Below are 27,056 nucleotides of genomic sequence, written 5' to 3'. Positions count from 1 at the left end.
TCATCCACACACAGACCCTCCCAGCTTAGTCATAGTTGAGACATCGTGACAATTAAGCGGCTTAGTTCTTTTGTGAGCACATGTGATGGAAGCCAGCAAGGCTGTGCAGAGAGTAAATCTCACTCCCCGACACCTTCAGAGACGCACTGGCAGCCGACGCCAGAGCCCATGGGTTTTAGCCTCCTCGTCAGCGTGTCCCCATACCCGAGGTCGCCAGTTCAAGTCAGGACCGTACAGTACGTTCTTGGGAGCAGCCAGTTACACTGGTGCCGTGACCCGGATGGGAGTGAGGTTTAGGGGTCTGAGTGTGACAGAAGCCTGCGAGGTTGTGGAGTGAGTAAACCACACTGTCTGAAACACTTGCTGTGTTTGTTCCAGTGCTGTTACGCTGTCCTTTCACTGAGAGAGTTTCCCATCTCTTCATAGTTACTGGCCAAATTTGCTTGCGCCAGGCGGGAGTGAGCCAACCCGCCGGCCGGCTCATCGTGAATGATGATGTCAGCTATGTCAGCTTTTGTTCCTTTGCAGAGAAAGGATATGTCTGTTTTAATTTCTTTAAACAACGTCGCAATATCAGCCTTAATCTGGACCAGTACCGCTTCTCTGGATACTTGCACCTCTTCTCTTAACATCTTTAGAGACTGCGTGGACTCTAGTGTAGCCTCCAGTGTGTTCTCAACTGCACCATCCGCTATCTTTCAGTCACTCTTTCTTTACCTCTGTGCAGGTTGTTCGTCATATCAGGGTTATTGCGTCTAGTTGAATAAGTTGTGGGGGGTTCAAATAACTTTTTTCAATATCCATTCTGTTGGAGCTCTTCACCTTAAGTACCTATTCAATCAAGCGGAAACTTGATTGAATAGGTATACCAATATGCAGCATTATATTTGCTCCTGTTGTAACCAGAAGTCTTACAGTGTTCCTAAAACAGCTTATCAGATATCATCATCATCATAAGTTGTTCAAAGTGCTTTATCCTGATCGACACCTCATCCCAAAACACCACTTCATGACACATCATCCTAGTATGTTGATTCAATTTGGACCTTTGTCAAAACTGTGGTGTATGAGGTTTGAAGCAAAGCATAATCCCATCAAATGGCAAGCACATGCTATTTGCAATTTCAGAAATATATCAAAGACTCTGGCTTACAAAAACCAGGTGCAGCAAATGTATTGTTGGAAATTTCGGGACCCACACATAAAATATGTGTACCAAATGTACAGTATATCATATTGTTGTTTGTTCTGTGGAAAATGGTGACCAAACAAGTTAAGAACTGAGCTCCATTGCAGATATGGCAACAGAGACAGATTATGTGTCAAACACAGTCAGTATAGGTGGATATACATACAGGGAGCATTCTAATGTTGTCAGCCAGTTCAGAAAAGGAACCAATCTTTGGAGAAGTAGTTCATGTATTCCCAAAGGTGGACTGAAACATTGTGTTGGCTTTTATAAGGACAGTAAATGTTAAATATTTTGATGATCACATTAACTCATATGCTGTGGAAAAGATTGAGTACAGACCTGTAAAAATCAACCCCTTGATATTCAGACACATTTTTTTAGATGATTAGAACTACATCAATCCAAGAAACAAAAGGTGTGGTTATGTGTCAGGTACGATCAGGCATTTCCTATAATACTAAATACTATTGTTGTATTTTTCAGTTATACATTTCTGTGAATGTTATTGTGTGTTTATTATGTAAATTTTATTGTCAATAATGAACCTAATGACAATTGTGTTGATATTAAATGTTTTGAATATACATAAATTGTGTATGTTGTTGTCATTAATACCCCCCAAACTGTATTGCGACAACAATCCCCAGGCATAAAAATGTCAGACAGACTGAATCAGAGGTGGAGACACAGGAGGGTTGGAGGGTTACTGCATACTCTCTACAAATTGGTTCCCGTTCAGTTCACAGAAGCCTGCTGATGACTGACATTTAGCCTCACAAGCCGACTGGTAGAGAGGCTGACATTTAATCTCACTTTCTCCACACCATCTTCTTCTTCTTCTTCTTCTTCTTGGCTTTCAGTGATTCTTGCTTTTGTCTGGTTGCTGCTGCTCCGTCATACTGCTCCTGATGTCAGATTTGCTGCAGCTTTTTCTCTCCCACCTCCCTGTCGCTGTGATACTGCAGTGACACAGGCCCATTCACAGGCAGAAACCTGACACTGAGCCTCTGCTCTCACATGGATTAACACTGGCATTCCTCCATCTATCCCTCCATCCCTCAAATATGATTCTTCCCTCCTCTTTCTTCCCATTTCTTTGTTTTGCCAAATTTTTTTTTGTCCTTTCTTTTGCTGTTAATTTATTTCTTCCAGTCATTATTCCTACCCTTAATTCTTTGTTGTTGTTGTCCTTTCCTTACTGCCTTCTTCCTTATTATTTTACCCTTACCCACGTCATTCATATTCTTTCTTTTCATATTTTCTTGTTCTTATTGCACCCTTTCTTCATTCATCATATCGTCCCTTGCCCGGTTCTTTACTCCCTTCATTTGCTTTCCTTCCCAGTTCATCTCCTTCTTTGCTCCCCTTGCCAGTACCTCTCCCCTTTCCTTCTTATTTCTCCTTCCTTTTCTCTTCCCTCACTTTATGAGTTTCCCTGTCTCTTCCTTCCCTCATTCCCTGGCAACCTTTCTAATTAATTTCCCCTTAATCTTCTCTCCTTTCTTCCACTCCTAGTCTCCTTTCCCATGGCCGGATTAACCTCTTAGGGGGGCCCAGGACAAAAATGTGTTGTTGGGCCTATATTTACCCCCATTATACATGGCAGTTCCATTATTTCCCCAGGCATCCGGAAACCAACCAGTATTCTAGAGTTGAAATTATTAATTCATTTATTGATTGAGACGATTAAAAGAAAATGATTAGCAACAAGTCTGATAATTAATACTTTTAAGGAATTTTTTAAGCAAACATGCCAAGAAGTAAGCGATACCAGCTTCTCAAATAGTAAATGGTCTGTACTTATAAGGCGCCTTTCTGGTCTTTCAGACCACTCAAAGCACTTTTACACTACGTCACATTCATCCCAGCGAATGTGGGGGAGCCGGAGATCAAACCACCGATCTTCTGATTAGTGGACAATCGCACTACTCCCTGAGTCACAGCCACTTAAATGTGAAGGTTTGCTAGTTTCCCTATTTTCTATGAACATCTTACTATTTTGGACAGCTGGTCAAAAATAAAATAAAATATATTTGAAAATGTTTCATTCATGTGAGAGCTAGCAGTAGATAGGTGGTGCTGTTACTGCTGCAGAAGCAATTATTCAAATTCTTTAGCGCCACCTATAGGTAAACTTTTATCAAATGCTGCAGACTTGCTAAGCGTACCAATTTGTACAACATTGCTCAATTTTGTTACAATGTGCTTAGCAGCATCTGAACTCACAACCTTTGGATCTGAAACTAACACAGAACGTGGCAAGATGTAAAACCACTGAACTATTCAGAAGCTGTTCGCTGACAATAAATAATGTTGAACAATGACAGTTTTTAATATTAAATAATTGTTTCAAATAGCTTTGAATGACAACATACAGTATAAAGCAACATTGACAACAACAACAGTGTTATATAGAAGACTGCCCTTTGCCAGTATTGAAAAGAGAACCTTACAATCTAAAAAGAAAATTTGACCATTACCAGGGTTTAACCATAGAGCCAGTGGAGGATCCCTGTTACAAAGACGAAAAATTTACGTTTTGTGAAGATAATATTGATTTGTCTAAAATTAAGCTTTTAGGTCAGAAATGTGAACATTATTAGTGGCATGAGGTCTTGTAAGGATGTACATAATGTGTGGAAAGTGTTTAAATAAAGAGAGAATCTGTAGGTTTAAACGAGTTTAACTTACTACCCACCGCTGGTAAGGACACAGTATCGATAGATAAACCTGATGGAAGGAGTGACATCATCAAACAGTCTGATATAAGTAATTATACGGACAACTTGTAATAGAGAAACAGAAAATTCTTGGCCATTGGAATCCAATTCACTTCAGGAAATTGGTAAGGTAAAATAATATTACTAAATATTGAGAGATGGGTAATTGCTGATTACATGTAAAGATTGAGGACAACGAGGGAAAGCAATTAGAAATAAAGCTGCAAGCAGCAATGAGTGGGCCCTCACAGTTCCCCCATGTCGTTGTGTGCTGCACCCATAGCTGTTGCTCGGTTCGACTTTCTGCAAGTTGGGGTCCACATCATCTGTGTACCGGTTGTTTGAGTTTTGTCATTGCGGCAAGGGAGTTAAATACAATCATTGATCAGAATATTAGGTGCAGTTGACATGACTGCAGCTGTCTTTCGCCGACTTGATAGTCTAACATGAGCTGCAGGTGACTGCAGGGGCGGGGTATAAAAACGGCGCTGAAGTAGGACATATTCTACCTGCATGGGCTTACTGTGATTTGAGATCAATGACTGATCTCATGGCATTTAAAAAGACAAATCCCGCAAGATCAGCCAAAAGGTGGTTCCAACTTTGTGTAGCCAGAGAAAAGCAACTGCGGTTGCAACCGCCTTGATCTCACGAGGTTTCAATGTCATGTGACATGGTGAAGTTTTGCAGGTCCAGAGAAAGTTGGACACAATTTCTAACCAGCATGCCTTATGTTAAGTCCACCATGCATCAGGTTAAATCCGCAGTGTCGCATGAAGTCAAACGCACCTATTGGCATGTAGATGTCTTTAGGGCGGGACTCTTATGCAACATGTAAAGTTTGGGGCAGATTTAACCATGTACAGTCTAGTTACAGCTGTTTAATTGTTCATGACGAAGCATCAGAAATCCATGCCTCAACATGGCGACAACTCAGAAGTTATACAATATAGAATCATCAAAGTCTTAAAGTTTTTTCTGAGACAGTTTTGAGACAAATCAGATCAAGCTGCTAGGATGAGTACATGACAATATAAAACATGTCATTACCTGTTGCCAGTAGTTGGTATATGACTATGACTGAATACAGGTATGTAGATGTCTTCAGGGTGGGGCTGTTATCAAACATGTAAAGTTTGGGACAGATTAGACCATGAACAGTCTAATTACACACCACTTCCCTTTTCACGGTAAGACATCAAAATTGAACACCACGCCACGGACATGCCGTGTAATGAACTGTAAAAAGCTTTGCAATTTAACAAAGTAACTTGCTGATTACAGAATTAAACAGTATTCTGTTATATTTTATATTTATGAATTGTCCACATGCTAGCTGAATTTTTTGTTTTCTTTTATATAAATAAAGACATTTCCACCATAAATTGGAGCAGAAAATGTCTCCAGAATGCAGGAAATTAAATGTTTAATGTCCTCACAGCGGTTGCTGTTCGGGCCCTAATAATAATCCATGCAAAAACAGTATACTTCTTGCACTTTATGCTAGGACACTGTTGATGCCCTTGTACTTTCTTGGTCGTGCCCAGTAATAATAATAAGGGTCGCTGTTGGGGTGCTAATAAGAATATTCTAATAATTACAATACGGAACTCAAAGTGGTTCAATGCACTTTGACTTGTCACAGATATTCCGGTAAACAAATGCAAATGTAAATGTGCAACTGCATGGCAGGTCAGCGGCACCAGTCCGGTTATGTTGTTCAAGTCAGCTGTTAACCAAAAGTCGGAAGATACTGCTTTGTTTGCGGGGAAAGGGGTGTAGTGAAAGTAATATATTAACGTAACTACTGAATTTTATCACCCAGTAATAAGTAAAGTAATGTTATTACTTTTTTAAGAAGTAATAAGTAATTTCTGTGTAACTTGCCCAAACCTGACCGCGGATGCAAGGTTTGTAAGAGAGCAGCAGGGGTACAGCAAGTCAAGGTTACCCAGGCAATCAGCAACACTGAGGCAGTAAAGAAGGTTTCGCAACACAGGTGACACTAAGAACAAAGACAGGAAAATGTGAAGGATGAAACGTTGAAGGAGGAAACTCTGATATTGAATAAGAATGATCTCTGACTCTGTATGGCATAGATAGTCAACAGGTAGACATCATCCCTGGACCCCCGGTTTAAAACCCTACCATTCCTGTCCCCTGAGGAGAGAAAGGAAACCTTTGCCAGAGTGGTTGCAGAGGCTGTAACCCTTTAAGTAATCAAACAGTTAAATAATAGAAGCAGAATACATTTTAACCCACATGTCACTGCTCTACAAATATTGTAGTCGTATTAGTAAAGATGAAAATTAAAGACAAATTAAATATTAATTACCAAAGAGACACAACAATTACTGCATACTTAATTAAAGATCCATTACCATCAGGAGGAACCTGGCTACACTGAAGAGGATCCCAGACCCCTGTCATTCCATCCAAAATGAGGAAGTCATGTGGGCTAACAGACTTACTTGGTACAGAGGAGGAAGTGAAATGATACCAGGAGGTCACACCACTGGCACTCACAGAAGAACCACTAAGCAGGTGGAAATCACATGAGCGAGTCTATCCTTTCCAGGCCAAGCTGGCAAAAAGATAGTATGCCAGGTGCTAGCGTCTCAGCCGAAAGAGTCTTCTCGACGGCTGGGGACATTATTACAGCACAAAGGAGCATTCTGAGCTCAGAGCATGTTGATCAGCTCCTCTTTCTCAGCAAGAATGCTGACATTCCTTCATTGTCCAAATGTTTTCAAACTTTTTTTAGTGTCAAGGTTGGCAGCAAACATTAGCACATTTAGTTAACTTAAGTTAACTTACTTAAAGAGTACATGTTACATTTTATTTTAAGACTTACATGTTTTATTTTATTTCATTAAAATTGAACAGTTATTGCCTTTCTACTTCCCTAGTGGTTGAAGAGCCTGCACAACTTTTTTTGTACAAGTTGCATTGTTAAAAATACCTGTAGTAGCACAGCAGTGCAAACCTGTTTGTATTTCAGTCTAGTCCAACTTAATTAAATGCAAACAATTCAGTTTGCCAGGTGTATACAACCTTTATCACAGATTCATGAAAGTGTTAGTTAGGTAGTCGGCTTGACAATCACATCTTGCAGCAATAAAACTGATGTGAGATGAACAGATGTTGACAAAGTTTTCCTTTGGGGACATAATTTGAAGTTGTAAAAAATGTAATAAATTGCAATATATTGCAGAATTATATCGCAATATGTTAAAAATCGCAGTAATATCGTATCGTGACCTATGTATCACGACCTAAGTATCGTGATAATATTGTATCGTGGTGCCTCTGGTGATTCCCACCGCTAGCAGTGACTGGAGTTGTAGCTAATGCTAATTAGCAACAAGATGCACCCCTTCTCCACAGATGACTTCCACAAACTTTTACAGAAAATTGAAGTGCTGGAAACCAAAATCCACCGGTTAGAAATGAATATAGAAGTGAATGGACTATGTGGGAACGACAATACTTTGCCATCGACCCAAAACAGTGGACGAGAGCATGCTAACACATGACTAATTAGCACCAACAAGGCTACCTGGAAAACTCTGGGTGCAAAGCCTAAGAGTAAATTATTTTCCAGGGAAATGGGAGGACAAGTAACAGGCAGAACCCAGTGCCCTGAGATTTGTGATGCGACTGGCTGGCCTGCATTTTCATCCAGGCAAAGCGAGTCTTTAACCCCTGTTCAGGAGAACAGATTTTCACCACTATTGCAGGACCCTGGATCTCTGTCTGATAACCTGGATAACATCCCATCCTCACACAGAAGTGTAAGGACTGAGAGTAAATCAGAAAGTAAAAGGCTGCAGGGAAAGATAACGACTGGGCCTCAAACTCTGATTGTGGGTGACTCTGCTGTAAACGATGTAAGAAGCATGTGCAGTAAGAACACCAAAATACTCTTTTTCGAGGGGTATGGTTTCTGACTTGGCAGAAAGAATCCTGCATATCGTGGATACTGCTGAACTGTTGAAAAAGGACTTCATTAAGCTGTTGAACAGTCAGCTCTCTGAATGCTGAGGTGTTTATCAGTTGCCCTCTACCACCAATTCAAAGAACAGTTGAGAGATTGAGCCGGTTGTTGGCACTGAAAACATGGCTCCCAAGGGCATGTACTGTCCCAGGGCGGGCCCGTTGCATAGGGGACATAGACGGTTGCCTGTGACGCAAAATGTCATTGCTCTGTTTTGTACTGTGAGCTGCACTTTATCGGAGCTGCTGAAGTTAACGTGTGTGGATTTGTGGTGAGATATCTGCCTTGACACAAGCGTTTCAGTTAGTTTCGGTTTCACATGCAGCATGCAGTCCCAAACTGTGTTGTTCAAACAGTCTATGGGGAATATTACCAGCAGAGCAATAACGTAATGCACAGCAGAGTATAGACCAGGTAGACTTAAAAATATTGTAAATTCTCATTAAATTATGATGTTAGTCTCATAGTATTGCGACTTTTATCTCTACATGTTAGAGAACACAGATATTAGACCAAACAGAGACTCAAAGAGGAGGGAACACTAAATCATGTGGGTTGACTCAGCAGGGATTTTATTAAATTAGAAAAGTTGATCAACAGGGGAAAACATATTTAAAAGCAATAGCTACAGAATGCCCGAAAGCCTGACTGCATTATATTCTAAATTGGTGCAGAAATTTTCACCAGAATGCAGGAAATGAGTTCTTTAATGCTTATACTTTTCTGGGGGAAGACCCCCAGACCCACTTCTTCAAGATCCTGTGGGACATCAAGATCCAGACTGACAAACTGGTGATGGCTAACCAACCAGACATCGTGTTGATCGACAAACAGCAGAAGAAGGCTGCAGTGATAGATGTGGCGATCCCAAGCGACATCAACATCAAGAAGAAGGAACACGAGAAGCTTGAGAAATACCAAGGGCTGAAAGAGGAGCTCAAAAAGATGTGGAAAGTAAGAGCAAAGGAGGAGACCCCCAAAACTGGGAGAGTGGCTACAGCAGATTCCAGGTAAAACATCAGAAGAGTGCAGTCCTAGGAACAGCTAAGATACTACGCAGAACCCTCAAACTCCCAGGCATCTGGTAGAGGACCCAATCTTGAGTATGACACATACCACCCCGCCCATTCTGTGTCCAGACCTGCCAAACTGCTGCATTTATACAATGTGTTTATTTCTTTGTTCCTTTCTCTGTACTGGAGTTCTTTTAAGAATTTGGTGGCTTTATCCAGATTATTATTAAATGTCAAGCTTATTACTTAAATATATTCCCAGCAAATCAGATGTTAATATATAGATTTTACTCATGGATAGGGACGTTAGGCTACTGTATGAATGAGCACTTTAGAGATATAATGATAGTAATTATAATTATATATACATAGCCTATATATAGCTGGTCTGGTTGTATACTCAGGAATGGACGGATTTTGCCGGAGTAGTGGCGATTGCATATTGACAACATATTTCTGTTTCTTCATGGTTTGAATTTGGACTACGATCAAAAGGTGAATTTGTGTATACTTTGTCAATTAAACAAAACCAGGTAGCCTTCCGTGTTTCAGAACTGCGCTGTTTTTTACATCGCCCACTAGAGGGCTGCAGCGCCACAATAACCAACCTAGGTCAAATGAACAAAATGACTCAAAAAAGGATTAGTTCATTTTAATTAACAAAATTTGAATATTCAACTCTGTCAAAAGAGTCACTTTTACCATCACTAAAACTGGGCTGAGTTTAGTCCCGACAAAACGTATTGAGAGTAAACTCCTCTTTCTCATCTATTCCCTCTGCCAAGGACATAAGACAAGAGGAATCAAAACAAGAAGAAGAAGACATAACACAATATACCAGAAACCTTGAAGGAGAGCCAACTCAGCTTCGCCAGAAGAGAGCTTTGATCATGGGAAACATCAGAGCCAAAAAGGAGATTCTCCAACCCCCTGACTATCAACCACATCTGAGGATTCACCTTCTTCACTCCCCCAAACCCCATCCAGTTCACCCTTATCTCCATACACCCTTTCTCCTTCCTCTCCCCTCTTGGAGTTCACTGACCACATGAAAGAGCTGGTTAGTGCTGAGACCAAACTCACCCCCTGCCTCTTCCCTTGCCCCACTCCTATTTTCTCTCCCCTAAACCCCCCTCAACATCCACTTCCACCACTGGTTTTAAGTCTTCAGTCAGGTTTGACATGTGTCATACCCCCCACTCCACAATGGCGTCAGAATCACCCTTTGTCTCCCCAGCCTTATAAAATGTTGCGTTCCATTTGACATGGGAAGTCGGAATTTCCAAGTTGCCAGTCGGAACTTTCAGCTGGAATGACCCCTGAAGTCGGATTTCCGACTCGGAAAGTCGGGACAACCGCACTACCGCAACTTTGTGATCCAAGATGGCTGTCAGGGTATCAACAGTTAGTGAAAGCTGTAGTACACACTGTTTATTAGCACTTCTGTGTACTTGTGACTCATAGAAATGTCCGTACACAAAGTGCTGTCCAGCCGTTGTCTGTGGACGTGTTGCTACAGTGTTTAGTATTAGTAAATACTGCACAATGCGTTTTTTGACCTGGCTAGTTGACCAAGCCAGGTTTTCCGACTGGTAACTGGAGAGCTGTCAACTCAGGTGTGACGTCATTCCCAGCTCCGACCTCTGACGCAGAGTTCGAGGCTGGGGGAGTATCTCCTCAGGTGCGGGTCGGAGTGGCTGGTGTCTCCAATAAAATGGAGGAAGGGACGAGCGAAAAACCCACCTCTCACTCGCTCAAAAAGGCAAAACAAACTCAAAAACACACAATACACCCATTGTCACCTCCCCGTTTGTGACATAATTATGGTAGTCATCTCCAAAGGTCTGAACATTTCCAAGGTTGTGGTGACAGATGTTGCGCTCTCATCATTCCTGTGTTTTCTTTGACAGTGCTATCTCAGTGCACACAAATGTTCAAACAGAGCTAATCACAAAACAACATATCACTGAGAACTCCAGTGAAATATTTATTGAGTCTTTCTCTTCCACACCCACCCTTTCACGGGTCAAACAAATCTCGAGGTTCATTATGACATCTATAAAGAGAGACTTCGCATTTATAACTTAGAATTGAGAAATGCAAGGCGGCCCTTTTTGACATCATCACCAAGAACAATAATAATGCAAGTGCATTTCGAGTGGCCTTTTATTGTGGCCAGCCTAAGGCACACCTGTGCAATACCCATGCTGTCTGATCAGCATCTTGATATACCACACCTGTGAGGTGGATGGATTATCTTGGCAAAGGAGAAGTGCTCACTAACACAGATTTTGACAGATTTGTGAACAATATTTGAGGGAAATAGGCCTTTTGTGTACATAGAGAAAGTCTTGGATCTTTGAGTTCAGCTCACGATGAATGGGGGCAAAAACAAAAGTGTTGCATTTATAATTTTGTTCAGTGTATATCAAGGATTAAAAGACTTATGTCTCAGCAGGACCTGGAAAAATGTGCATTGCACCATGCATTTATCTTCAGTCAACTTGACTAGTGCATTAAAATACCACAGTCAGTTAGCCGACATATTACCAATCAATTAAGTAAAGCCACTGAGCAAAGTCAGTATTTGGCATTGAAAGGATTTTCACACATTTTACTTACCTTCCACGGCCACAGAAAAACATGCTACATTAAAAAAAAAATTCTGGATGTGGTGGTAATTAATCTTCATGGTAATTGAGAAGGACAAATGGTTACTTTAGCAACAATTAAAGCTATCTGTCCATCAGGAAATGTCATAATTCACCAAGGAAGGGAACAAATTAAAAAAACTCTCGATAAAATATGATCCAGTCTCACCAAAATCTGTGAATAAAGTTATAAAGTTGTGTTTTTGAACAGTAATCAGATTAGCAGAAACACACATCAGCCAGATTGTTTTGTGTGCACCTTATCCAGGAGAATCCATTTTGCCAGTTGTTGTTGATACTTCTTGTTGGTTTGAACTTTATTTCCGCTTACACAGAAGATGTCAGTTGAGTAGCTATTTATTTTTTTAATCTAGCCCAGGAGACATTCGCACACTCACTATTAAAATAATGTGGCTCAGACCCTCTGTGAATATGGTCTGAGCGATTGGATCTTAATGCATCTTCAATGCGTCGTGGGTGCATACACACCTTTACTTTGAGCTGTTCACTTGTGCCTGGATCACCCATCATGGATTGGATCACATACTACAATGTATTGGGGTAGTGTGAAAAGCAGTGTATGGTGGGAATGTACTCAAGTACATGAGTATACCTTGAAATTGTATCTATAAGTACAGTAAAGTACTCAGTAGAGTAAAGTATTCAGTCACTCTCCACTTTTGGTTGCAAGAAACCCATTGTGACCAAATGTATCTTTGGTCAGTCTGCACAACCTCTGTCTCCACATACATTCAGTATCTTGGAAATGAGGACAAACCATTTAATTCTACAATTCAATGTTGGGATAGGGGAAGGATTATCACATTCAGTTTATTAGATCTCACTAGATCGAAAGAGGCAATATTTCAGTTGAATGATAACCATTTACAACACCCCCATGCACAAAATACGTAATTTAGCTTAACAACAGGGTAAGTCACTGTGCAGAGGTAGTAGTTAATAGATCATGATTAATGACTGTTGCAAGTAGTAATTTTAATATTTTAAGGTTAATAAAGCTGACCATCATGATTTTTTTGTTTTTTAAAACTTTCTAACTATGGTCTTCTTAGCAGCACTGTTTCCATAGCATGAACAGCTTTATGCATGATATACAGAGGTGTAAACTGGGTGCACAGGGCTAAGCTGGTCCTCTATAAACCTCTGTCTCCACCTTCCTACTTCTCTTTCAGTATTGCTAACTTCTTGTTTCTCTTTTCCTTTCACTATTCCTCGACAGTAACAGAGCTCCCAGTGACCCGGACTCCAAACCAACCGTCCCAGAATTTGGTGTCTTGTCCTCCGTGTTCAAAGGAGATGAAACGCAATCCGCTGCCGTAGTCAGAAAATGTATGGCTGACCTGGAATTCAAACAGAGAGAGAACACAATGGGCTGATATTTGTGTCAGTAGAAGCTAAATTTGAATAACTTAGATCTGAATATGAATTACTAAACTTGAATAATTGTATTGATAAACTGAACTATGATATATTAATAGAATTTGAATTTTTATTATTTAACTTGAATAACTAGTGAAAAACTGAATCTGAATGGCATAATATGAAATTGAAATTATTATTTTTGAAACTGAATACCAATAAACTTGAAACTAAATGTAATTTTAATGAAACTGAATTTGTATTTGAGTCTCTTTTATGCAACTGAAACTGTATTTGAGTCTCACTAAAAATTCAACTCTTTAAGTACTTTCACTTTCAGTTCTCTCACTTCAGATTTGCTTCTCTCATTTAAATTCTAATCCACAAGATTCGGTATCAAGATCAAAGACACTTCAAGGTCCTTAAGGAAGAGCATTTGAGTGCAGATGCACAGAGCTCCTTTTAAGCCAATCAGCAGTTTGTTAATCATTTCCTGCACTCCTGCAGCCTGTTGCCCAGCTGTGTGTAAGTTCTATCCTAAAGTCATTATTGAGTATAATTCTGTGACAGATTTACACCTACCATGTACTACCACTATTTAGTTTTTATGTAGTTGTAACTGCTCTCTGTGGTGCAACTATTTTCATTTTAGTAATGCACAAATCACAAATTAGAAATAATAATTTACATTAAAACTAGCTAAGTTTGAAGTTTGACACAGCTGGTGCAGCAGGCTGCTGAAGACTGTGTCTGTACTGTAACGTTGCTAAGCATTTCACAAAGAGGACCAGTAACGTAACAAAACGAGATTCACTTCAGAACTGAAGCACAAGGATGGGTTGTGATGGTGTTGTGGTGGCAGCCTGGCTCCCACCAGCCACTTCGGCTGGTGGGAGCAATAATAATGTGACGTTTCAGTTAGCCTACACATAAAATGAGAATTAAAAAAAACAGCATCTCTCTCTCACACACACGCACACACAGACAGTGACTTACACACTCCACCGTTATCCCTCACTCATGTTATTTCCAGAACTTGTTGAACATTCATCCTTCTTCTGCTCTGATCCATCTATTATGATATTGACCTAATTGTGACATAAACTCATCGTGCATTTTATTAGAAACACTTGTTCAATTGCTTGTTAAAACAAACAGCTAATCAGCCAATCACATGGCAGCGACTCAATGCATTTAGGCATGTAGACGTGGTCAAGACAATTTGCTGAAATTCAAACCGAGCATCAGAAAGGGGAAGAAAGGGGATTTATGTGGCTGAGTATTTCAGAAACTGATCTACTGGGATTTTCGCACACAACCATCTCTAGGGTTTACAGAGAATGGTCCACAAAAGAGAAAATATCCAGTGAGCGGCAGTTGTGTGGACAAAAATGCTTTGTTGATGTCAGAAGTCAGAGGAGAATGGGAAAAGTGGTTTGCGATGACAGAAAGGCAACAGTAACTCAATTAACCAGTCGTTACAACCAAGGTATGCAGAATACCATCTCTGAACGAACAACACAGAACCTCAAAGCGATGAGCTACAGCAGCAGAAGGCCACTCCTGTTAGCTAAGAACAGGAAACTGAGGCTACGATTCACGCAGGCTGACCAAAATTGGACAATAGAAGATTTGAAAAAACATTGCCTGGTCCAATGAGTCTCGATTTCAGCTGCTACATTCAGATGGTAGGGTCAGAATTTGACGTAACAAACATGCCTACCTGAGTGTTGATTGCAAATAGAATCAAACTACCCTCATGATCAAAACATATTAAAAGAATTTTGATACTCCTAAAAAAATGCAACTTATGAAATAGGAACTTCCTGTGGGTTGCTACAAAACAGGAAGTGATAGCTCCACAGAGGTCTGTCCGTCTAACACAAAATTTGGGCCAGCACTTTATCACAAGGCTGTGTGCAACAACTGTGTGAAGATGTGGCAACAATCAGCCACTAGGTATCACTTTTGTTGCAGAATCACAAAATGAGCTAAAAGTATTGTACCAGACTTGTCTTATTGAATTACAGATTTTCCAATATCTGTGCTGCTCTCTGCATGCAACTTGTGTCATGCCTATGGAACTGCAGGTCTGGAACTGCAGGTCTGACTTGCATGGCCATGCGCTGGGGGGGTTGGACACCGATTATACCTGCTTGCAGATCTCATCTTCTTCTTCTGCAAATGAAACGCATTTTTGGTGACCTAAATGTGCTCGAAAACTCATGAAACTTTGCAGAAAATTCAAGATAGGATTCAAATTAAGAAAATTTTGCTGCGCAATATAAAGGAGTAGATTATGAAAAGTTGTGCTATCTGTGAGTTTTCCTCAAAGGGCATGTCTGGGGCGTGGTGTCGAAAATTGATAATTCGCCATGAAACAGGAAGTTGTTGTAACTTTAATGTGCATGCTCATATCTACTGGCAACAGGAAGTAAGCTCTGTGTTACAATCATCGTTTGATGACATTTTCAGTGTGGTCGAGATTTGATGTACTGGTACACAATATAGAATTAGCAGATGTTGTTAAGCACTACCTAAGGGACACAGGTAGTGATGTTTAAGTCCTTTGTCCAAAACACATGATAATTCACTGCCATGTCTGCTGATCTCCGATCTCACTGTGCCATGGCACACCGCGATGCCTGTCTAATGCTGCTTGCAGCTTTATTTTGAGGTATGAAAAATGTGACAAGTTTCCATTTTGTTTGTAACAGTTGTCTGTTTTGGATTATTAATTACCCAAGAGCAGAGGAGGTGTTAGTGCTCCTGGTACTTGTGGATTCAACATGTGATTTTTGTTTTTATACAATATAAAGTCTAGCTACTCTTAAGTATTTACTTTTCTTTAGTTTAAGGTTCAGTGTGTAATATTTTTGAGGATCTATTGACAGAAATGAAATATAAGATCATTCAGTGGTGTATAAAGACCTTACATAATGAACCGTTATGTTTTTATTACCTTAGAATGAGACATTTCTATCTACATAACCGCAGGCCCCCCTTCCAAGGACCTCGTCATGTTGCACCGTCATGTTTCTACAGTAGCTGAAAACATAAAAACAGCGCTACGTCACGTGTTTCGTCACTATGTTCTTCGTGTTCTACTTTTGGTAGAATTCAGGCAGTGCAGACACTTTTCACTATATTGAATACGTACGTTCAAAATACAAGTAATAATATACAGCAGGGGTCGGCAAATAAGTTTTGCATTGGAGCAATTTTTTCAACCATTAGATGGTAAGTGAGAATATAGGACAAAATATTAGGAATCATGTTATGGTGTGCAGTTAGCTTAGTTGGTGTGCAGAACTTGTGTGTTCGATCCAACCTCGGGGCAACTTTTTTTTTACAGCATCACATTACAGCATGTCCTGCAGTGTTTGTGTTTTGGTGTTTGATCTACATCCATCAACCAACAGACGCTTTTTAATTGCCCTAGTATCTCCAGGCAGAGGACATTTAGGGGAATCACGTTTTCTGATGGCTCTTTCAGAGGAGTGTCAAGCAGGCTACAGACTCTTTCAATGTCGTTATTATTCAAAGTAAAGGCTCTCAATTAACAATTAAAATTAACAGGTTTCCCATGTCAATGTTTGTATAAACTACATCTATTATATGGTTTATAACAGACTGTGGTGCAGAAACAGTGACAGTGTTTCACGCTCTTGACTTACATTTTCTGTATTGTCTGTCAGTGGCCAAGTCGCAATAACATATGGTTTTACTGAATAATTAAGTAAATATAATTTCTTAATAAATATACCTAAAGAAACCTCATTTCTTGAGGCCACTCTCTGCTTTCTCAGAAAAGACACCTTTTGTGCTGTGTCAGCCACCGTAGCTGTCCGACGCTCTTTAAACGGTAGGGGGCAGTGGTAGACTGGACAGTTTGTTGCAATTCGCAACCCTCACCACTAGATGCCACTAAATCTTACGCACAGAACCTTTAAGTTAAAATTTTTTGTCTAGGCCTATTTTATTTTGTCTATTACTTGTTGTTTATGCTGCTATTTGCACATGTATAATAAACCCCTTCTTGTGAAAACAAAACATTTGCTCGTGTCATATCGGCAAAAAGTACATACAAAGCCGTCGTCTGGTAGCACCAGGCAGAGGTGCCATAGCCCTGTCTTCAGCTTTCTTGTTGAAGGTGCATTTTATTTGCCATTTCATAGTCCAGAAAAGTTTCAAATTGTACACATTTAATAATGGCTACCTCAAGCGTAAAGCAAGTGAAAAAACACAGCCCTCTCATTCACTTGAATGGAGTCAGTAGGCTGGTGCAGCGGGGAAGCACGGGGTTTGGCAAAATAATGTAGTGTCAACGGGTAAAAAAGTTGAACCTGGCTCAACTTTTGCTGCTATGCAACATCATCTCTGTGACCTTAATTTGTTTGATGTAGAGTCACTCTGTCTGTCATGCATTTCCCTGTACTCGAGCATTCCCCTCTCTGTGTACCTGTTTCCACGAACAGTCGTCACAGTCTGGGTCAAGGTTAACCAGCTCAGGTTTGAAGTCTTGTATGACCTCGTGATTCTCATCCAGCAGACACACAGTAATTTCGTAGGAGCAGCCACAATCCGTCCTCCCACAGTACCTGCAGGATGAGCCACCCATCAATCATTGACATTACTGAGTTATAGAAGGTGTGCACGTGTATGTCAGTCCACCTTTCTCTTACCAGTCTTCCACTGTGATGGCAGGCTGAGCGTCCAGTTGCTCACAGGAGTAACCCTCTGCTAACAAGTCGATCACCTGTCTCTTCAGACACAGCCTACGGCACACAGTTTTTCAGAAACCAACATGATTTTGCATGGGATTGATAAAACCAGTCAACTCACTTTGACATGAAAATTAAATATATTAAGTATTAAACAGATGAGACATAATTAAACACATTCAAATGACGGAAAATACAGAATGTCTTTAACATTGGGCAAAACCAAAATATATGAATATGTGAAGCATGTTGGCTCAATGGATTATGGATGGTGAAGCATCCATAATCTTTCCAGAAACTGGATGCAGTAGTTATATGTGTGTATCTTTCTCCCCACTGGTGATTAGTTAACCATATTCCTAGATCTTCTTCCCATGTTTTAGTAGCTTGTACATCTTCATCTTGCCCCTGTTCTAAAATGTTATATTTGCTTTCAGTTATGAAAGCATAATAACACTTTCGGAGATTGGGAAAACTTTAATTCATCCAACTTCAAGACCTTCGTTTTTTTACCCTTTTCCTCCTTACATTCTATATAAAACAATTCAAAAGTTTGTCCCATATTTTAAAAATGAATTTGAACTTATATTGTAGAAATAGGTAACATCTGACATAATACCAAGAAGAACTGTGGTAATCTATTCATTCTTATAGAATATACACAGTCTAATAATGATAATGGAACCATTTCCATAATACATTTGTTTGTTTCCAGGGTTTCATATTTCCATTTGTTATCCCACTTCTGCTAGATTATAGTTCCCAATTGCCATTTCCATTTCATTTCTATTTCTATTTTTTTTTTAAAGTTGCAATGTGTAAGAATCTAAGAGATTTAAGAGTTTAAAACTTCAAAAATTGACTAACATTATCAACAGAAAATGAAGAAGTAACAATTCTGACGTTATGTGAGTATCATGACTCCCACGTCTGACATCTGATGAAAGAATTGTGAATGAGTGTGTTTTGATTTATTTTTTCCCTTTAGGTGAGTGAATGATGCTTGGTACATTTTTGCTTGGTCTGTTTGTGTCTCCCCTCCTCTTCCCGCCTCCTCTGTGGGGGGCGGGCTGTGCTTCCGGTTGGACGAGGTTGACGGGAGATCGGAGGAGAATTGTTTGGACGGAGAGAAGGCGGATTGCAATCAAACTGTTATTGCGAGTGTAGCAATGAGCTACAGTAGTGATGGTGACGGTAATGGATGGTCTTCAGATATGGAGGTTAGCCAAACTAAAAAGGCAAGAAAAAAATCCTGGTCTGAAGCGTGCAGTGGAAGAAAGAGTACTAAAAGACAAGTCATTAAAAAGATAAGAACTAAACCTAGTGGGAGCAGTAGGCCTGATGATGACAAGCAGGGAGTGGAAAGTTATTGTTACGCTCAGTAATGATAAAGGTCACATTCATCCAGTTCAGGTGACCAAAGCAATTTAGAAGGAAATGGGGAAAATTAAAAATGCAAAATTATTGAGTAACAGAAGAATTCTAATTTCAGCAGAAATAAGTACATAAGAAGCAGCAGGAAATTATTTTGAAAATAAGTAACCTTGGTGGTAAAAAGATTAAAGTGCATGTACCAGGAATGGCAGGAAAATTAAGAGGAGTGATTTCAAATGTTCCTCTGGAAATGTCTATGGAGGATGTGAAGAATGAGATACAAGGTGAAAAAGTACTAGAGGCCAAAAGACTACAAACTAATAAAAGTGGTCTTAAATCAGATAGCTTGTCTGTACTGCTTGTTTATGAAAAGTTAATGCCTTCTGAAGTCAAAATAGGCTGGATAAACGACAAAGTCAGGGATTTTATTCCACAAATTTTAACGTGCTTTAAGTGCCAGAGAATGGGACATACAGCACAACAATGTAAATAGAGTCAAAGATTTGTGAAATGCTGGGGAGAACATGAATTTGGCAATTGTAATAAGGATGCCAAGTTAAAATGCTGTAATTGTGGAGATGAGCACAGCGCTCCATTTGGTGGATGTGTGGCCCAGAACCAAGCTAAAGAAGTACAGAGCTATTTGAGTGATAGTGCAAGGCATGGAACAGGCCTACCCCAGAGGTTAAGCATAAGGATTTATCAGCCTGGAAGACCAGTAAAGTATAGTTGAGGAGAACTTGATTATAGAAAGGAAGGGGGTTATAGCTTATATATGAAAAGTTGTATTCCACCTTTTGCAATGGAATTCTAGGAGTTTGATGGTACATGGACAAGAATTTAAAACGTTTATAGTAGAGTCTGAAGTTAAACCTGATATTGTTTGCATTCAAGAAACTTGGCTACGGCCTCACCATGACTTCATATTACCTGGTTATCAGTCTGCTAGGTTTGACAGAGGTGAAAATAAGGGTGAAGGATGTGCAATATTTGTATAGGATGGGATGCCATTTAGAAGAACAGCAACTGCAACAGAATATAATGTGTGGTTACTGGAATTTATAAATCAGATGGGAATCAACATATGTAACCCTTGTAAATCATTAAGGCTAGAAACCTTACAGGAAATAATAAGGAGACAATGAAACAAGAAAGAAATATGGTGCACAGATTTCAATTCACATAATTGTCTTAGGGGAAATAAGGATACCGATAATAATGGAGAAACAGTGGAAGAACTGATGGATGTTAGGCAACTAGTTTGTTCAAATAATGGAAATGGCACAAGAATTGTCATACTTTCTAAAAAAAAATTGTATTGATCCTACTTTAGTTTCTAATAATCTAGCAAATTCTTGTGAATGGAATCTAAAGGAAAGTACAAATACTGGGAGTGATCATTTCCCAATAATTTGCTCTATAAATGTTGAAATACATCTCCATGAAAGGCCTAGTATGGGAGTAAGTTGGGAAAAGAAATGTGAGTTTACAACAAATATGTTGTATATCAGTAGAGTTAATTTCAATGGAGGGTGACATCGAGGAACATGCATCAGTTTAATATTTAATATTAAATGCAGCAATGAATAGACACGTTGGTATAGTTAATGCGTATTTGTTGTTGTTCTGTTATTTGTCCAAAGACACACTTTCCCCACCAAAGTTCCTACCTCCAGCCAACCATGCTTTACCAATGGAAGATGGAGCAGGCAAAACTCATAGATGAGGAAAACTCATTACTTTGGGTGGGTAATGCGTAGTGGATGAAAATAACTCTAGAAATAGAAGAGGACTTGAATGAGCCCTTTAATGGCCTGTCTGAGTATGTTTTATTTCCTCTTTCCATATTGTGAATAATAAAAGTATATCATTATAATTTGCTTCTTTATTACACATCAGAACCTAGCTTGTTGTAATAATGTTATGAGCTTAGTTTTGGGTTATGTTTGTGTTGTATTTTTCCCGGTGTGTTTCTGGTTTTGCCATTGTTTCATTTGTCTATTTATTTGCCTTAGTTCTTAGTCCTGTGCTTTAGTTCATGTTTAAGTGTTTTCCTGATCTGTGTACTTCTGTGTTTTATCATTATGGTCTGTGTCCTAGTCCTTAGTCTTATATTTCCATGTTTTAGTGTAGTCTTGTCTCCTGTTTGGTCCCGTCTCTGTCCGTGCCCGGATTTTGCTGTCTTTCCATGTTTCTTTGGTAGATCTGTCCTTGTGTGTTCCTGTGGACTTTACTTCCTGTTTTATTTTGGTAACCCTCTGTACCTGGTGTCCTTGTCTAGCTTTTTTTGATTACCTGATGTATCTCAGCTGTGCTTCCCTCCCTGCTCGTTTACCAGTGTGTGTATATATGGCCCTCAGTTGTCTTGAGTCTTGGTCACGTCCTTGCGTCTAGTGTTGAGTGTTCCTGCCTGTTCCTTTGTTTTCCCTGTTTTGGATTATTCCCTGTATTTTTGGATCGCCTTGTGTTTTCTGGATTACCTTTGTTTGGACTTTGCCTTGAGCTCTATGGAAGCTTGTGCAGTTAAGTTTTGCTGAATAAATCTTTTGTTTGAACTGCGTCCTCCTCTTGCCTTGCCATTGTCTGCATTTGAGTCCTCGACTCAGTCTGCACTCAGCGCACCCCATGACAAATAATTATTTGACATCTAATTACTTTTATCTACTTTTACTCTCAGACCTCTTCTATGGCATCCTCACGTACTTTGCTTTTTTTTTTTTTTTATCTGACAGTGCGGGGCCTCGCAGAAAAACAGAAAGTGAGAAATGCGTCCCTAAAAGCGTCAGTGAAACAGGTACCACTTTCTGCAAGGTCTGCGACCAGCAGCATAGATGCACTGCAAAATGCTGCGCAGGACGTTATGCTCAGTGTTCTCAATCAGGCCAATTACTTCTCCCTAGCCATTGATGAGAGCGCTGCCAACACAGACGTAGCCCAGATGTGCATCTATGTTAGATATTTTCATGGAAAGGAGTTCAGGGAAGAACTGCTCTCTTATTCCATTAGAGGGCAAACGACTGATTACGAAAGTGGAAGAGTTGTTTAGGATGCATTCATTGGGATTTGAGAAGGTTAACCTAATCATGATAGACGGGGCTCCTGCTATGGATGGAAAGCTTAAAGGTCTGGTAAGCAGGTTGAAGAAGATCACCTTCCAAATACAATGGACTGTATTTCCTCATCCACCAGAGTGTCGTGTGCGCTAGGCTCAACAGTGAGCAAAGGGAAGTTATGGATAAAGTGATACGGTAATTTATTTTGTCAGGGGATTATGAAAGATATCTTTGTCTACAAAACAGCCAAAGTAGCGAACCTTTTTACGTTGGCCTTCCTGATTATAAGAGTCCTGACACTTCCTGACAGTCTTGGAGTTTTACTTTTAAATCATAACTTCCATGACAAATACAACCCTCTTACACATGTATTTTCCTCCTACTCACCTTTTATTATATTCTATAACTTTAAGATTTACTGTATCTAGGTTTTCATGGAGTTTAGGAGTCCTGTTGAAATCCTGATTCTTGTTTTGTCATGCTTCATAGGTACCAAAGCTTGTGAAAAGTTTTGTGACTTGATGTAGAATTGTCGTTGCCAGAAAGACGTTTCGGTGTTCAGTCCCCACTACCAGACCCCATCTATTGAGGTATTTCACAGGCTGCACCTTCAGTTCACCCCGAAGAATGTTGTTTTCTCCTTTATAGGAATAGAAATGCTGTGCAGATTGGTTACTTCATGGTCTGTAGTAACCAATCCATAGTAACCATTTTGTGAAAATCCTCCCAGCTAAATTTAACTTTTTATAATTAATAAATAATTTCTATTTTTATTTCCATATAAATTCAAAATTTGGCATAATGTTTAACATTACTTTTTACCTCTTACTATCGGCAGTTGTTGTAGCCTACTGTAACCCAGGCTAATATAACCTTAAATCAACTAAAAGGTCAAACAAATAATAAATGTGATGTAAGCAAATGAAAAACATAAGGCATTACGTCAGTGATTTACTTTTTGTGCTATTCCTTTATTACGTGCAGCAATAACCGTCAGAGTAACAGTAGCGCTGGATACTGGAGAAAGAGGAGTTCATGAGAAGCAAACCACAGAGAAGTCCAAAACGAGGGAGGAGAGACTGAAAAATAAGAGTAAAGAAGCAAGTTGTGGACACTGTAAAACCTAATTCTTTTCCATTTGTGGAGGATTTTGTGTTTACCTTTTGCTCCCTTTGCTGGATTCCTATTTTTGTTTGCTTTGAACATGGATTTGGTGAGAGAAAACTACTATTTATAACATGTAAATTAGCAAGCTTTCTTTGCTTTTCAAGCTGAATGTGCAGTTCCTAGTTATGTTATGTATCACACACACGGAGCCCCCTCAGCAGCCCATCTGCCCCCACCCCCGCCAAAGCAGTCAACTTGGGGGAAACACTGCGCTGCTGTCATACTCTTGCGTTCTAGATGCTGTTTAAAATTAATAATAATGGATTACTATTGTATCATGTACTATCTAGGATTTTGGGGTTATGCAAATATGATAATTTATTTAAAATGAAGCATTGAATTTTAAAAGTTCTATAAATTAATGATGTTTCCTAAGTTAATGAGTAATCATGGTAAATAATCTCACTATTGATCAAAAGAATCAATAATAATTATGATTTTTGGCAGAATCAAGCAGCCACTTCATTTAATTCATTAAATTATGACATTTGTCGTGTGAAACTGGGTTCTGACTTTTTTCTGTACAGGTTAATGATTTATTCAATAATTTTTTTTGTTTGTTTTTTTACTCGTTAAAAATATGAAATGGTATTAAATTGGGTTACGAGCACTTTATGACTTGTTTAGGACTCAAAACTCAAAGATTAGGACTCGAGACTTGACTGGTGACTTGTCGGTCTTGAATTGAGATTTGACTTGGACTTGCCTGTCTTCAATGGTCTTGACTTGGGATTTGAATGCTAAGACTTGAGATTTACTTGTGACTTAAAACAATGACTTGTTCCCACCTCTGAGAAAAAGTGTGTCAGATACGGGTCTGCATCCACAAGACCAATCTAAAGTTGAGGGATTAGGACACTGATTCATACACCTGAACCGCGGCAGCACTGAAACTTTTTTATTATTTTGCTGCTGTGTGACTGATAAAGGACTTAACAAAAGGACTAATTGCGAGCTGTGAAACCAGAGTCTGCTGATCATACATGGGTTGGTAAATCCTTTTGTGGTATAAGTCTGTATTTCATGGTATGGTATTTTCCATTATTTTGCTGAATTGGTGCTGCAAATAGGATGATGAGGTGTGTGATTTGATGCCAAATTGTGTCTGCTACTAACTCACAATTCTAAAGAAGTCGGCAGTCCAACCTTATCTCTTGGTCTGTTATAAATTGCACCTCTGAACCTAGACTCTGGTTCTACATTATATCTACAGTGCTACACTACTAATTGTAGCTTTTTTTAATATTTAGATTGGTCTTGGCATGCATGCACTACAATGAGAACGTAGATAGAATCACATCTGAATAGCATACAATTTGATGCCTTAACTTGTATAGCAAGGTGTCTGTTCTGTGTGCGTGTTGTTTTTTTTGCCTTAGACTATGTTGACACTTTACAACACCTCCTGGAGGACGTGGCTGTCAATCCAAGTCCCTATCAGGAAGAAAGGCCCTTTCTGTCAAGTATGAGAGGCCTGATCTTCAGGAAGCACAGGCATTAAATTGGCAATGAATATTGTAAATAAATAATTGTAAATAGTCGCTATTAATACAGTAAATAAATAGTCATTATATATAGTGTATAAGTAATTGTAAATTTAGTAAATAAGTAATTGTGAATATAAGTAATTTTTAAGTTACTGCAAACACTGTAAATAAATCACTACTGTAAATGAACAAATCAAATGCAAGGACCCTCTGTAAAGTACATTTTAAATGTTGGTTCCAATTACATAAAGTAATTTACTTTAAAATATGACTCAAATGTATATAAAAAGTTAATGAGCTGTTAGAGGGTAGAACCTGAACCCAGTATGGAGTCCTATGGAGACAACTATGTATACTATGTTATTATTTAATAGCAGCAAAATATGACTGGGTTGTGATTTTTAAGTCTTACAATGGCATTGGCTTGCTAGTTAGAAATATCATTAAAAATGTGATTATATAATGGAACAGTTGAGAAAGTTTTGAAATTGCGACGAGTTAGCTATTGTCAGGGTGGGTGATGTGAATGTGGTGATGTGTTTTGGACCCAAATGCAGGACAAAGGAGACTTGTATGATAAGTTCTGATGATTTAATTGACAACAAAACTAAACGCGTACACACTTACTAACAGTAGCAGAGTCCAAATAAATCCTAAAGGTAAAGTCCAAGGTATCCAGCAGAAGCAGGCCAAAGTTAACCAAACATCCTCTGACACAGGAAACAGGCAGGACACTTTACAGACAGAATATAAAGTAGGATCACATGTGACGAGTAACAGGACAGAGCACAACAATCTACAATGACTCAGCAAGGACAGAACAGGGCTCTGTCTCAGAAATCAGGATTAGTGAAAACTCTGAGTATGTTATGCCTGAGATGAGGGAAACTCTGGGTTTTCTGTTTCAGAGACCGAGATCAGACTCTGGCAACTGATCCTGTGAAGCTAACCTCCTCGGGAGGTGGCTTACTTCAACATATTCTCAGTTTCTCTTCATTTCATTTGTAAACTATGTCATTCTGCTGTCACCTGCTGCCTACACCGCCTCTTTTATGTGAACGCGGTCATGGCTGGATTGGGAAACCGAGTCAATAACTAACTTTCTGTGACAATTGCGATTGTTAGGGTTAGTGAAGCCACATAAAGAAAAAATACCCTGTGTATGTTGAACTTGCTTCGTGGTGCAGGCCCCAGAACACAGAACACATGAACTGCCAAAAGGGCGGAACTCAGAACTGGAGCACAGGACCAGGACTTCAACTTAAGACACGAACTAAGACCCAGCAAGAACAAAGATAAGGGAAATGAAATAAATAAATAGTAACAACTGAACTAAAGCATAGCGGAAGAAACACAAGACATGGAACAAAAACCCCAAACCATGTAAACAGACTAAAACAAGAATCAGAACACAGAGCAGACCAGGCAAAAATAATTACAAACAGACAGACTCAGACCAGGATTGTGACAGCTGTCCCAAATGATTATAATAATAATAATAATAATAATCCTTATTTGTAGAGCACTTTTTAAAAACAAGTTACAAAGTGCTTTAACAAGTGTAAAGACAATAATACCCAAGAGACAATAATACAAAAAACAATACAAGATAAAAGCATGAAAACATTGAAAAGACTAAAATACAGATAAATATAAAATTAGTAAAATACAATAAAATAAAAGGGATAAAATAAAGTCAAATAACATCGGGAAAGGCTCTCCTATAAAAGTATGTTTTAAGAAGGGACTTAAAAGAGTTCACTGACTCAGCCGACCTGATTTCCTCGGGCAGGCTGTTCCAGAGCCTCGGGGCCCTGACAGCAAACGCTCTGTCTCCTTTAGTTTTCAGTCGAGACTCTGGAACAGACAACAGACCTCTGCCCGAGGATCTCAAGGTACGTGCTGGTGTGTATGGAACTAAAAGGTCAGAAATATAACAAGGCGAGAGGCCGTGAAGAGCTTTAAAAGTAATCAATAGAATTTTAAAGTCAATTCTAAAACATACTGGGAGCCAGTGTAATGAAGCTAAAATAGGGGTAATGTGGTCATATTTCTTCTGGTTAAAAGCCTGGCAGCTGAGTTCTGGACAGTCTGGAGTCGATCAATAGATTTTTGGGTTAAACAGGTGAAAAGGCTGTTACAATAATCCAGGCGTGATGAGATGAAGGCGTTTAAAATGGTCTCGGTGTCCTTAAAAGTTAACATAGATCAAATTTTAGCTATATTTCTAAGTTGATAAAAACATGATTGAACAAGCTTTGTGGTGTGCTGCTCGAAATTTAAATTACTATCAAACCA

At 39.3% G+C, this 27,056-nt stretch overlaps 1 protein-coding gene and 1 long non-coding RNA gene across 4 annotated transcripts in view; one reads left to right on the top strand and one right to left on the bottom strand.

Moving 5' to 3' along the window:
- The window catches only part of fbxo2 (F-box protein 2), a 38,197-nt gene that overhangs the window by 1,188 nt on the left and 9,953 nt on the right, over window positions 1–27,056 (bottom strand). For 2 of the 3 annotated variants that reach the window (XM_046075276.1, XM_046075277.1), the window contains exons 3-4: window positions 17,639–17,731; window positions 17,416–17,554 (exon numbers count right to left, since the gene is read on the bottom strand). In XM_046075276.1, coding sequence (XP_045931232.1) covers window positions 17,416–17,554; window positions 17,639–17,731 — 232 coding nt within the window. Of the gene's footprint in view, window positions 1–12,353; window positions 12,935–17,415; window positions 17,555–17,638; window positions 17,732–27,056 lie in introns of those variants that run through there. The other variant, XM_046075275.1, reaches the window with a different exon arrangement.
- LOC123986860 lies at window positions 21,442–24,800 on the top strand. Its single transcript, XR_006828999.1, has 4 exons — window positions 21,442–21,573; window positions 21,784–21,845; window positions 22,594–22,694; window positions 23,089–24,800. It is a non-coding gene; the product is annotated as an uncharacterized LOC123986860 (long non-coding RNA).

The sequence above is a fragment of the Micropterus dolomieu genome, linkage group LG18, assembly GCF_021292245.1.
Source record: "Micropterus dolomieu isolate WLL.071019.BEF.003 ecotype Adirondacks linkage group LG18, ASM2129224v1, whole genome shotgun sequence".
In the NCBI taxonomy this organism is placed as follows: domain Eukaryota; kingdom Metazoa; phylum Chordata; class Actinopteri; order Centrarchiformes; family Centrarchidae; genus Micropterus; species Micropterus dolomieu.
Note: the sequence above shows the minus strand (reverse complement) of the source record. Positions and strands in the feature narration are given on the sequence as shown.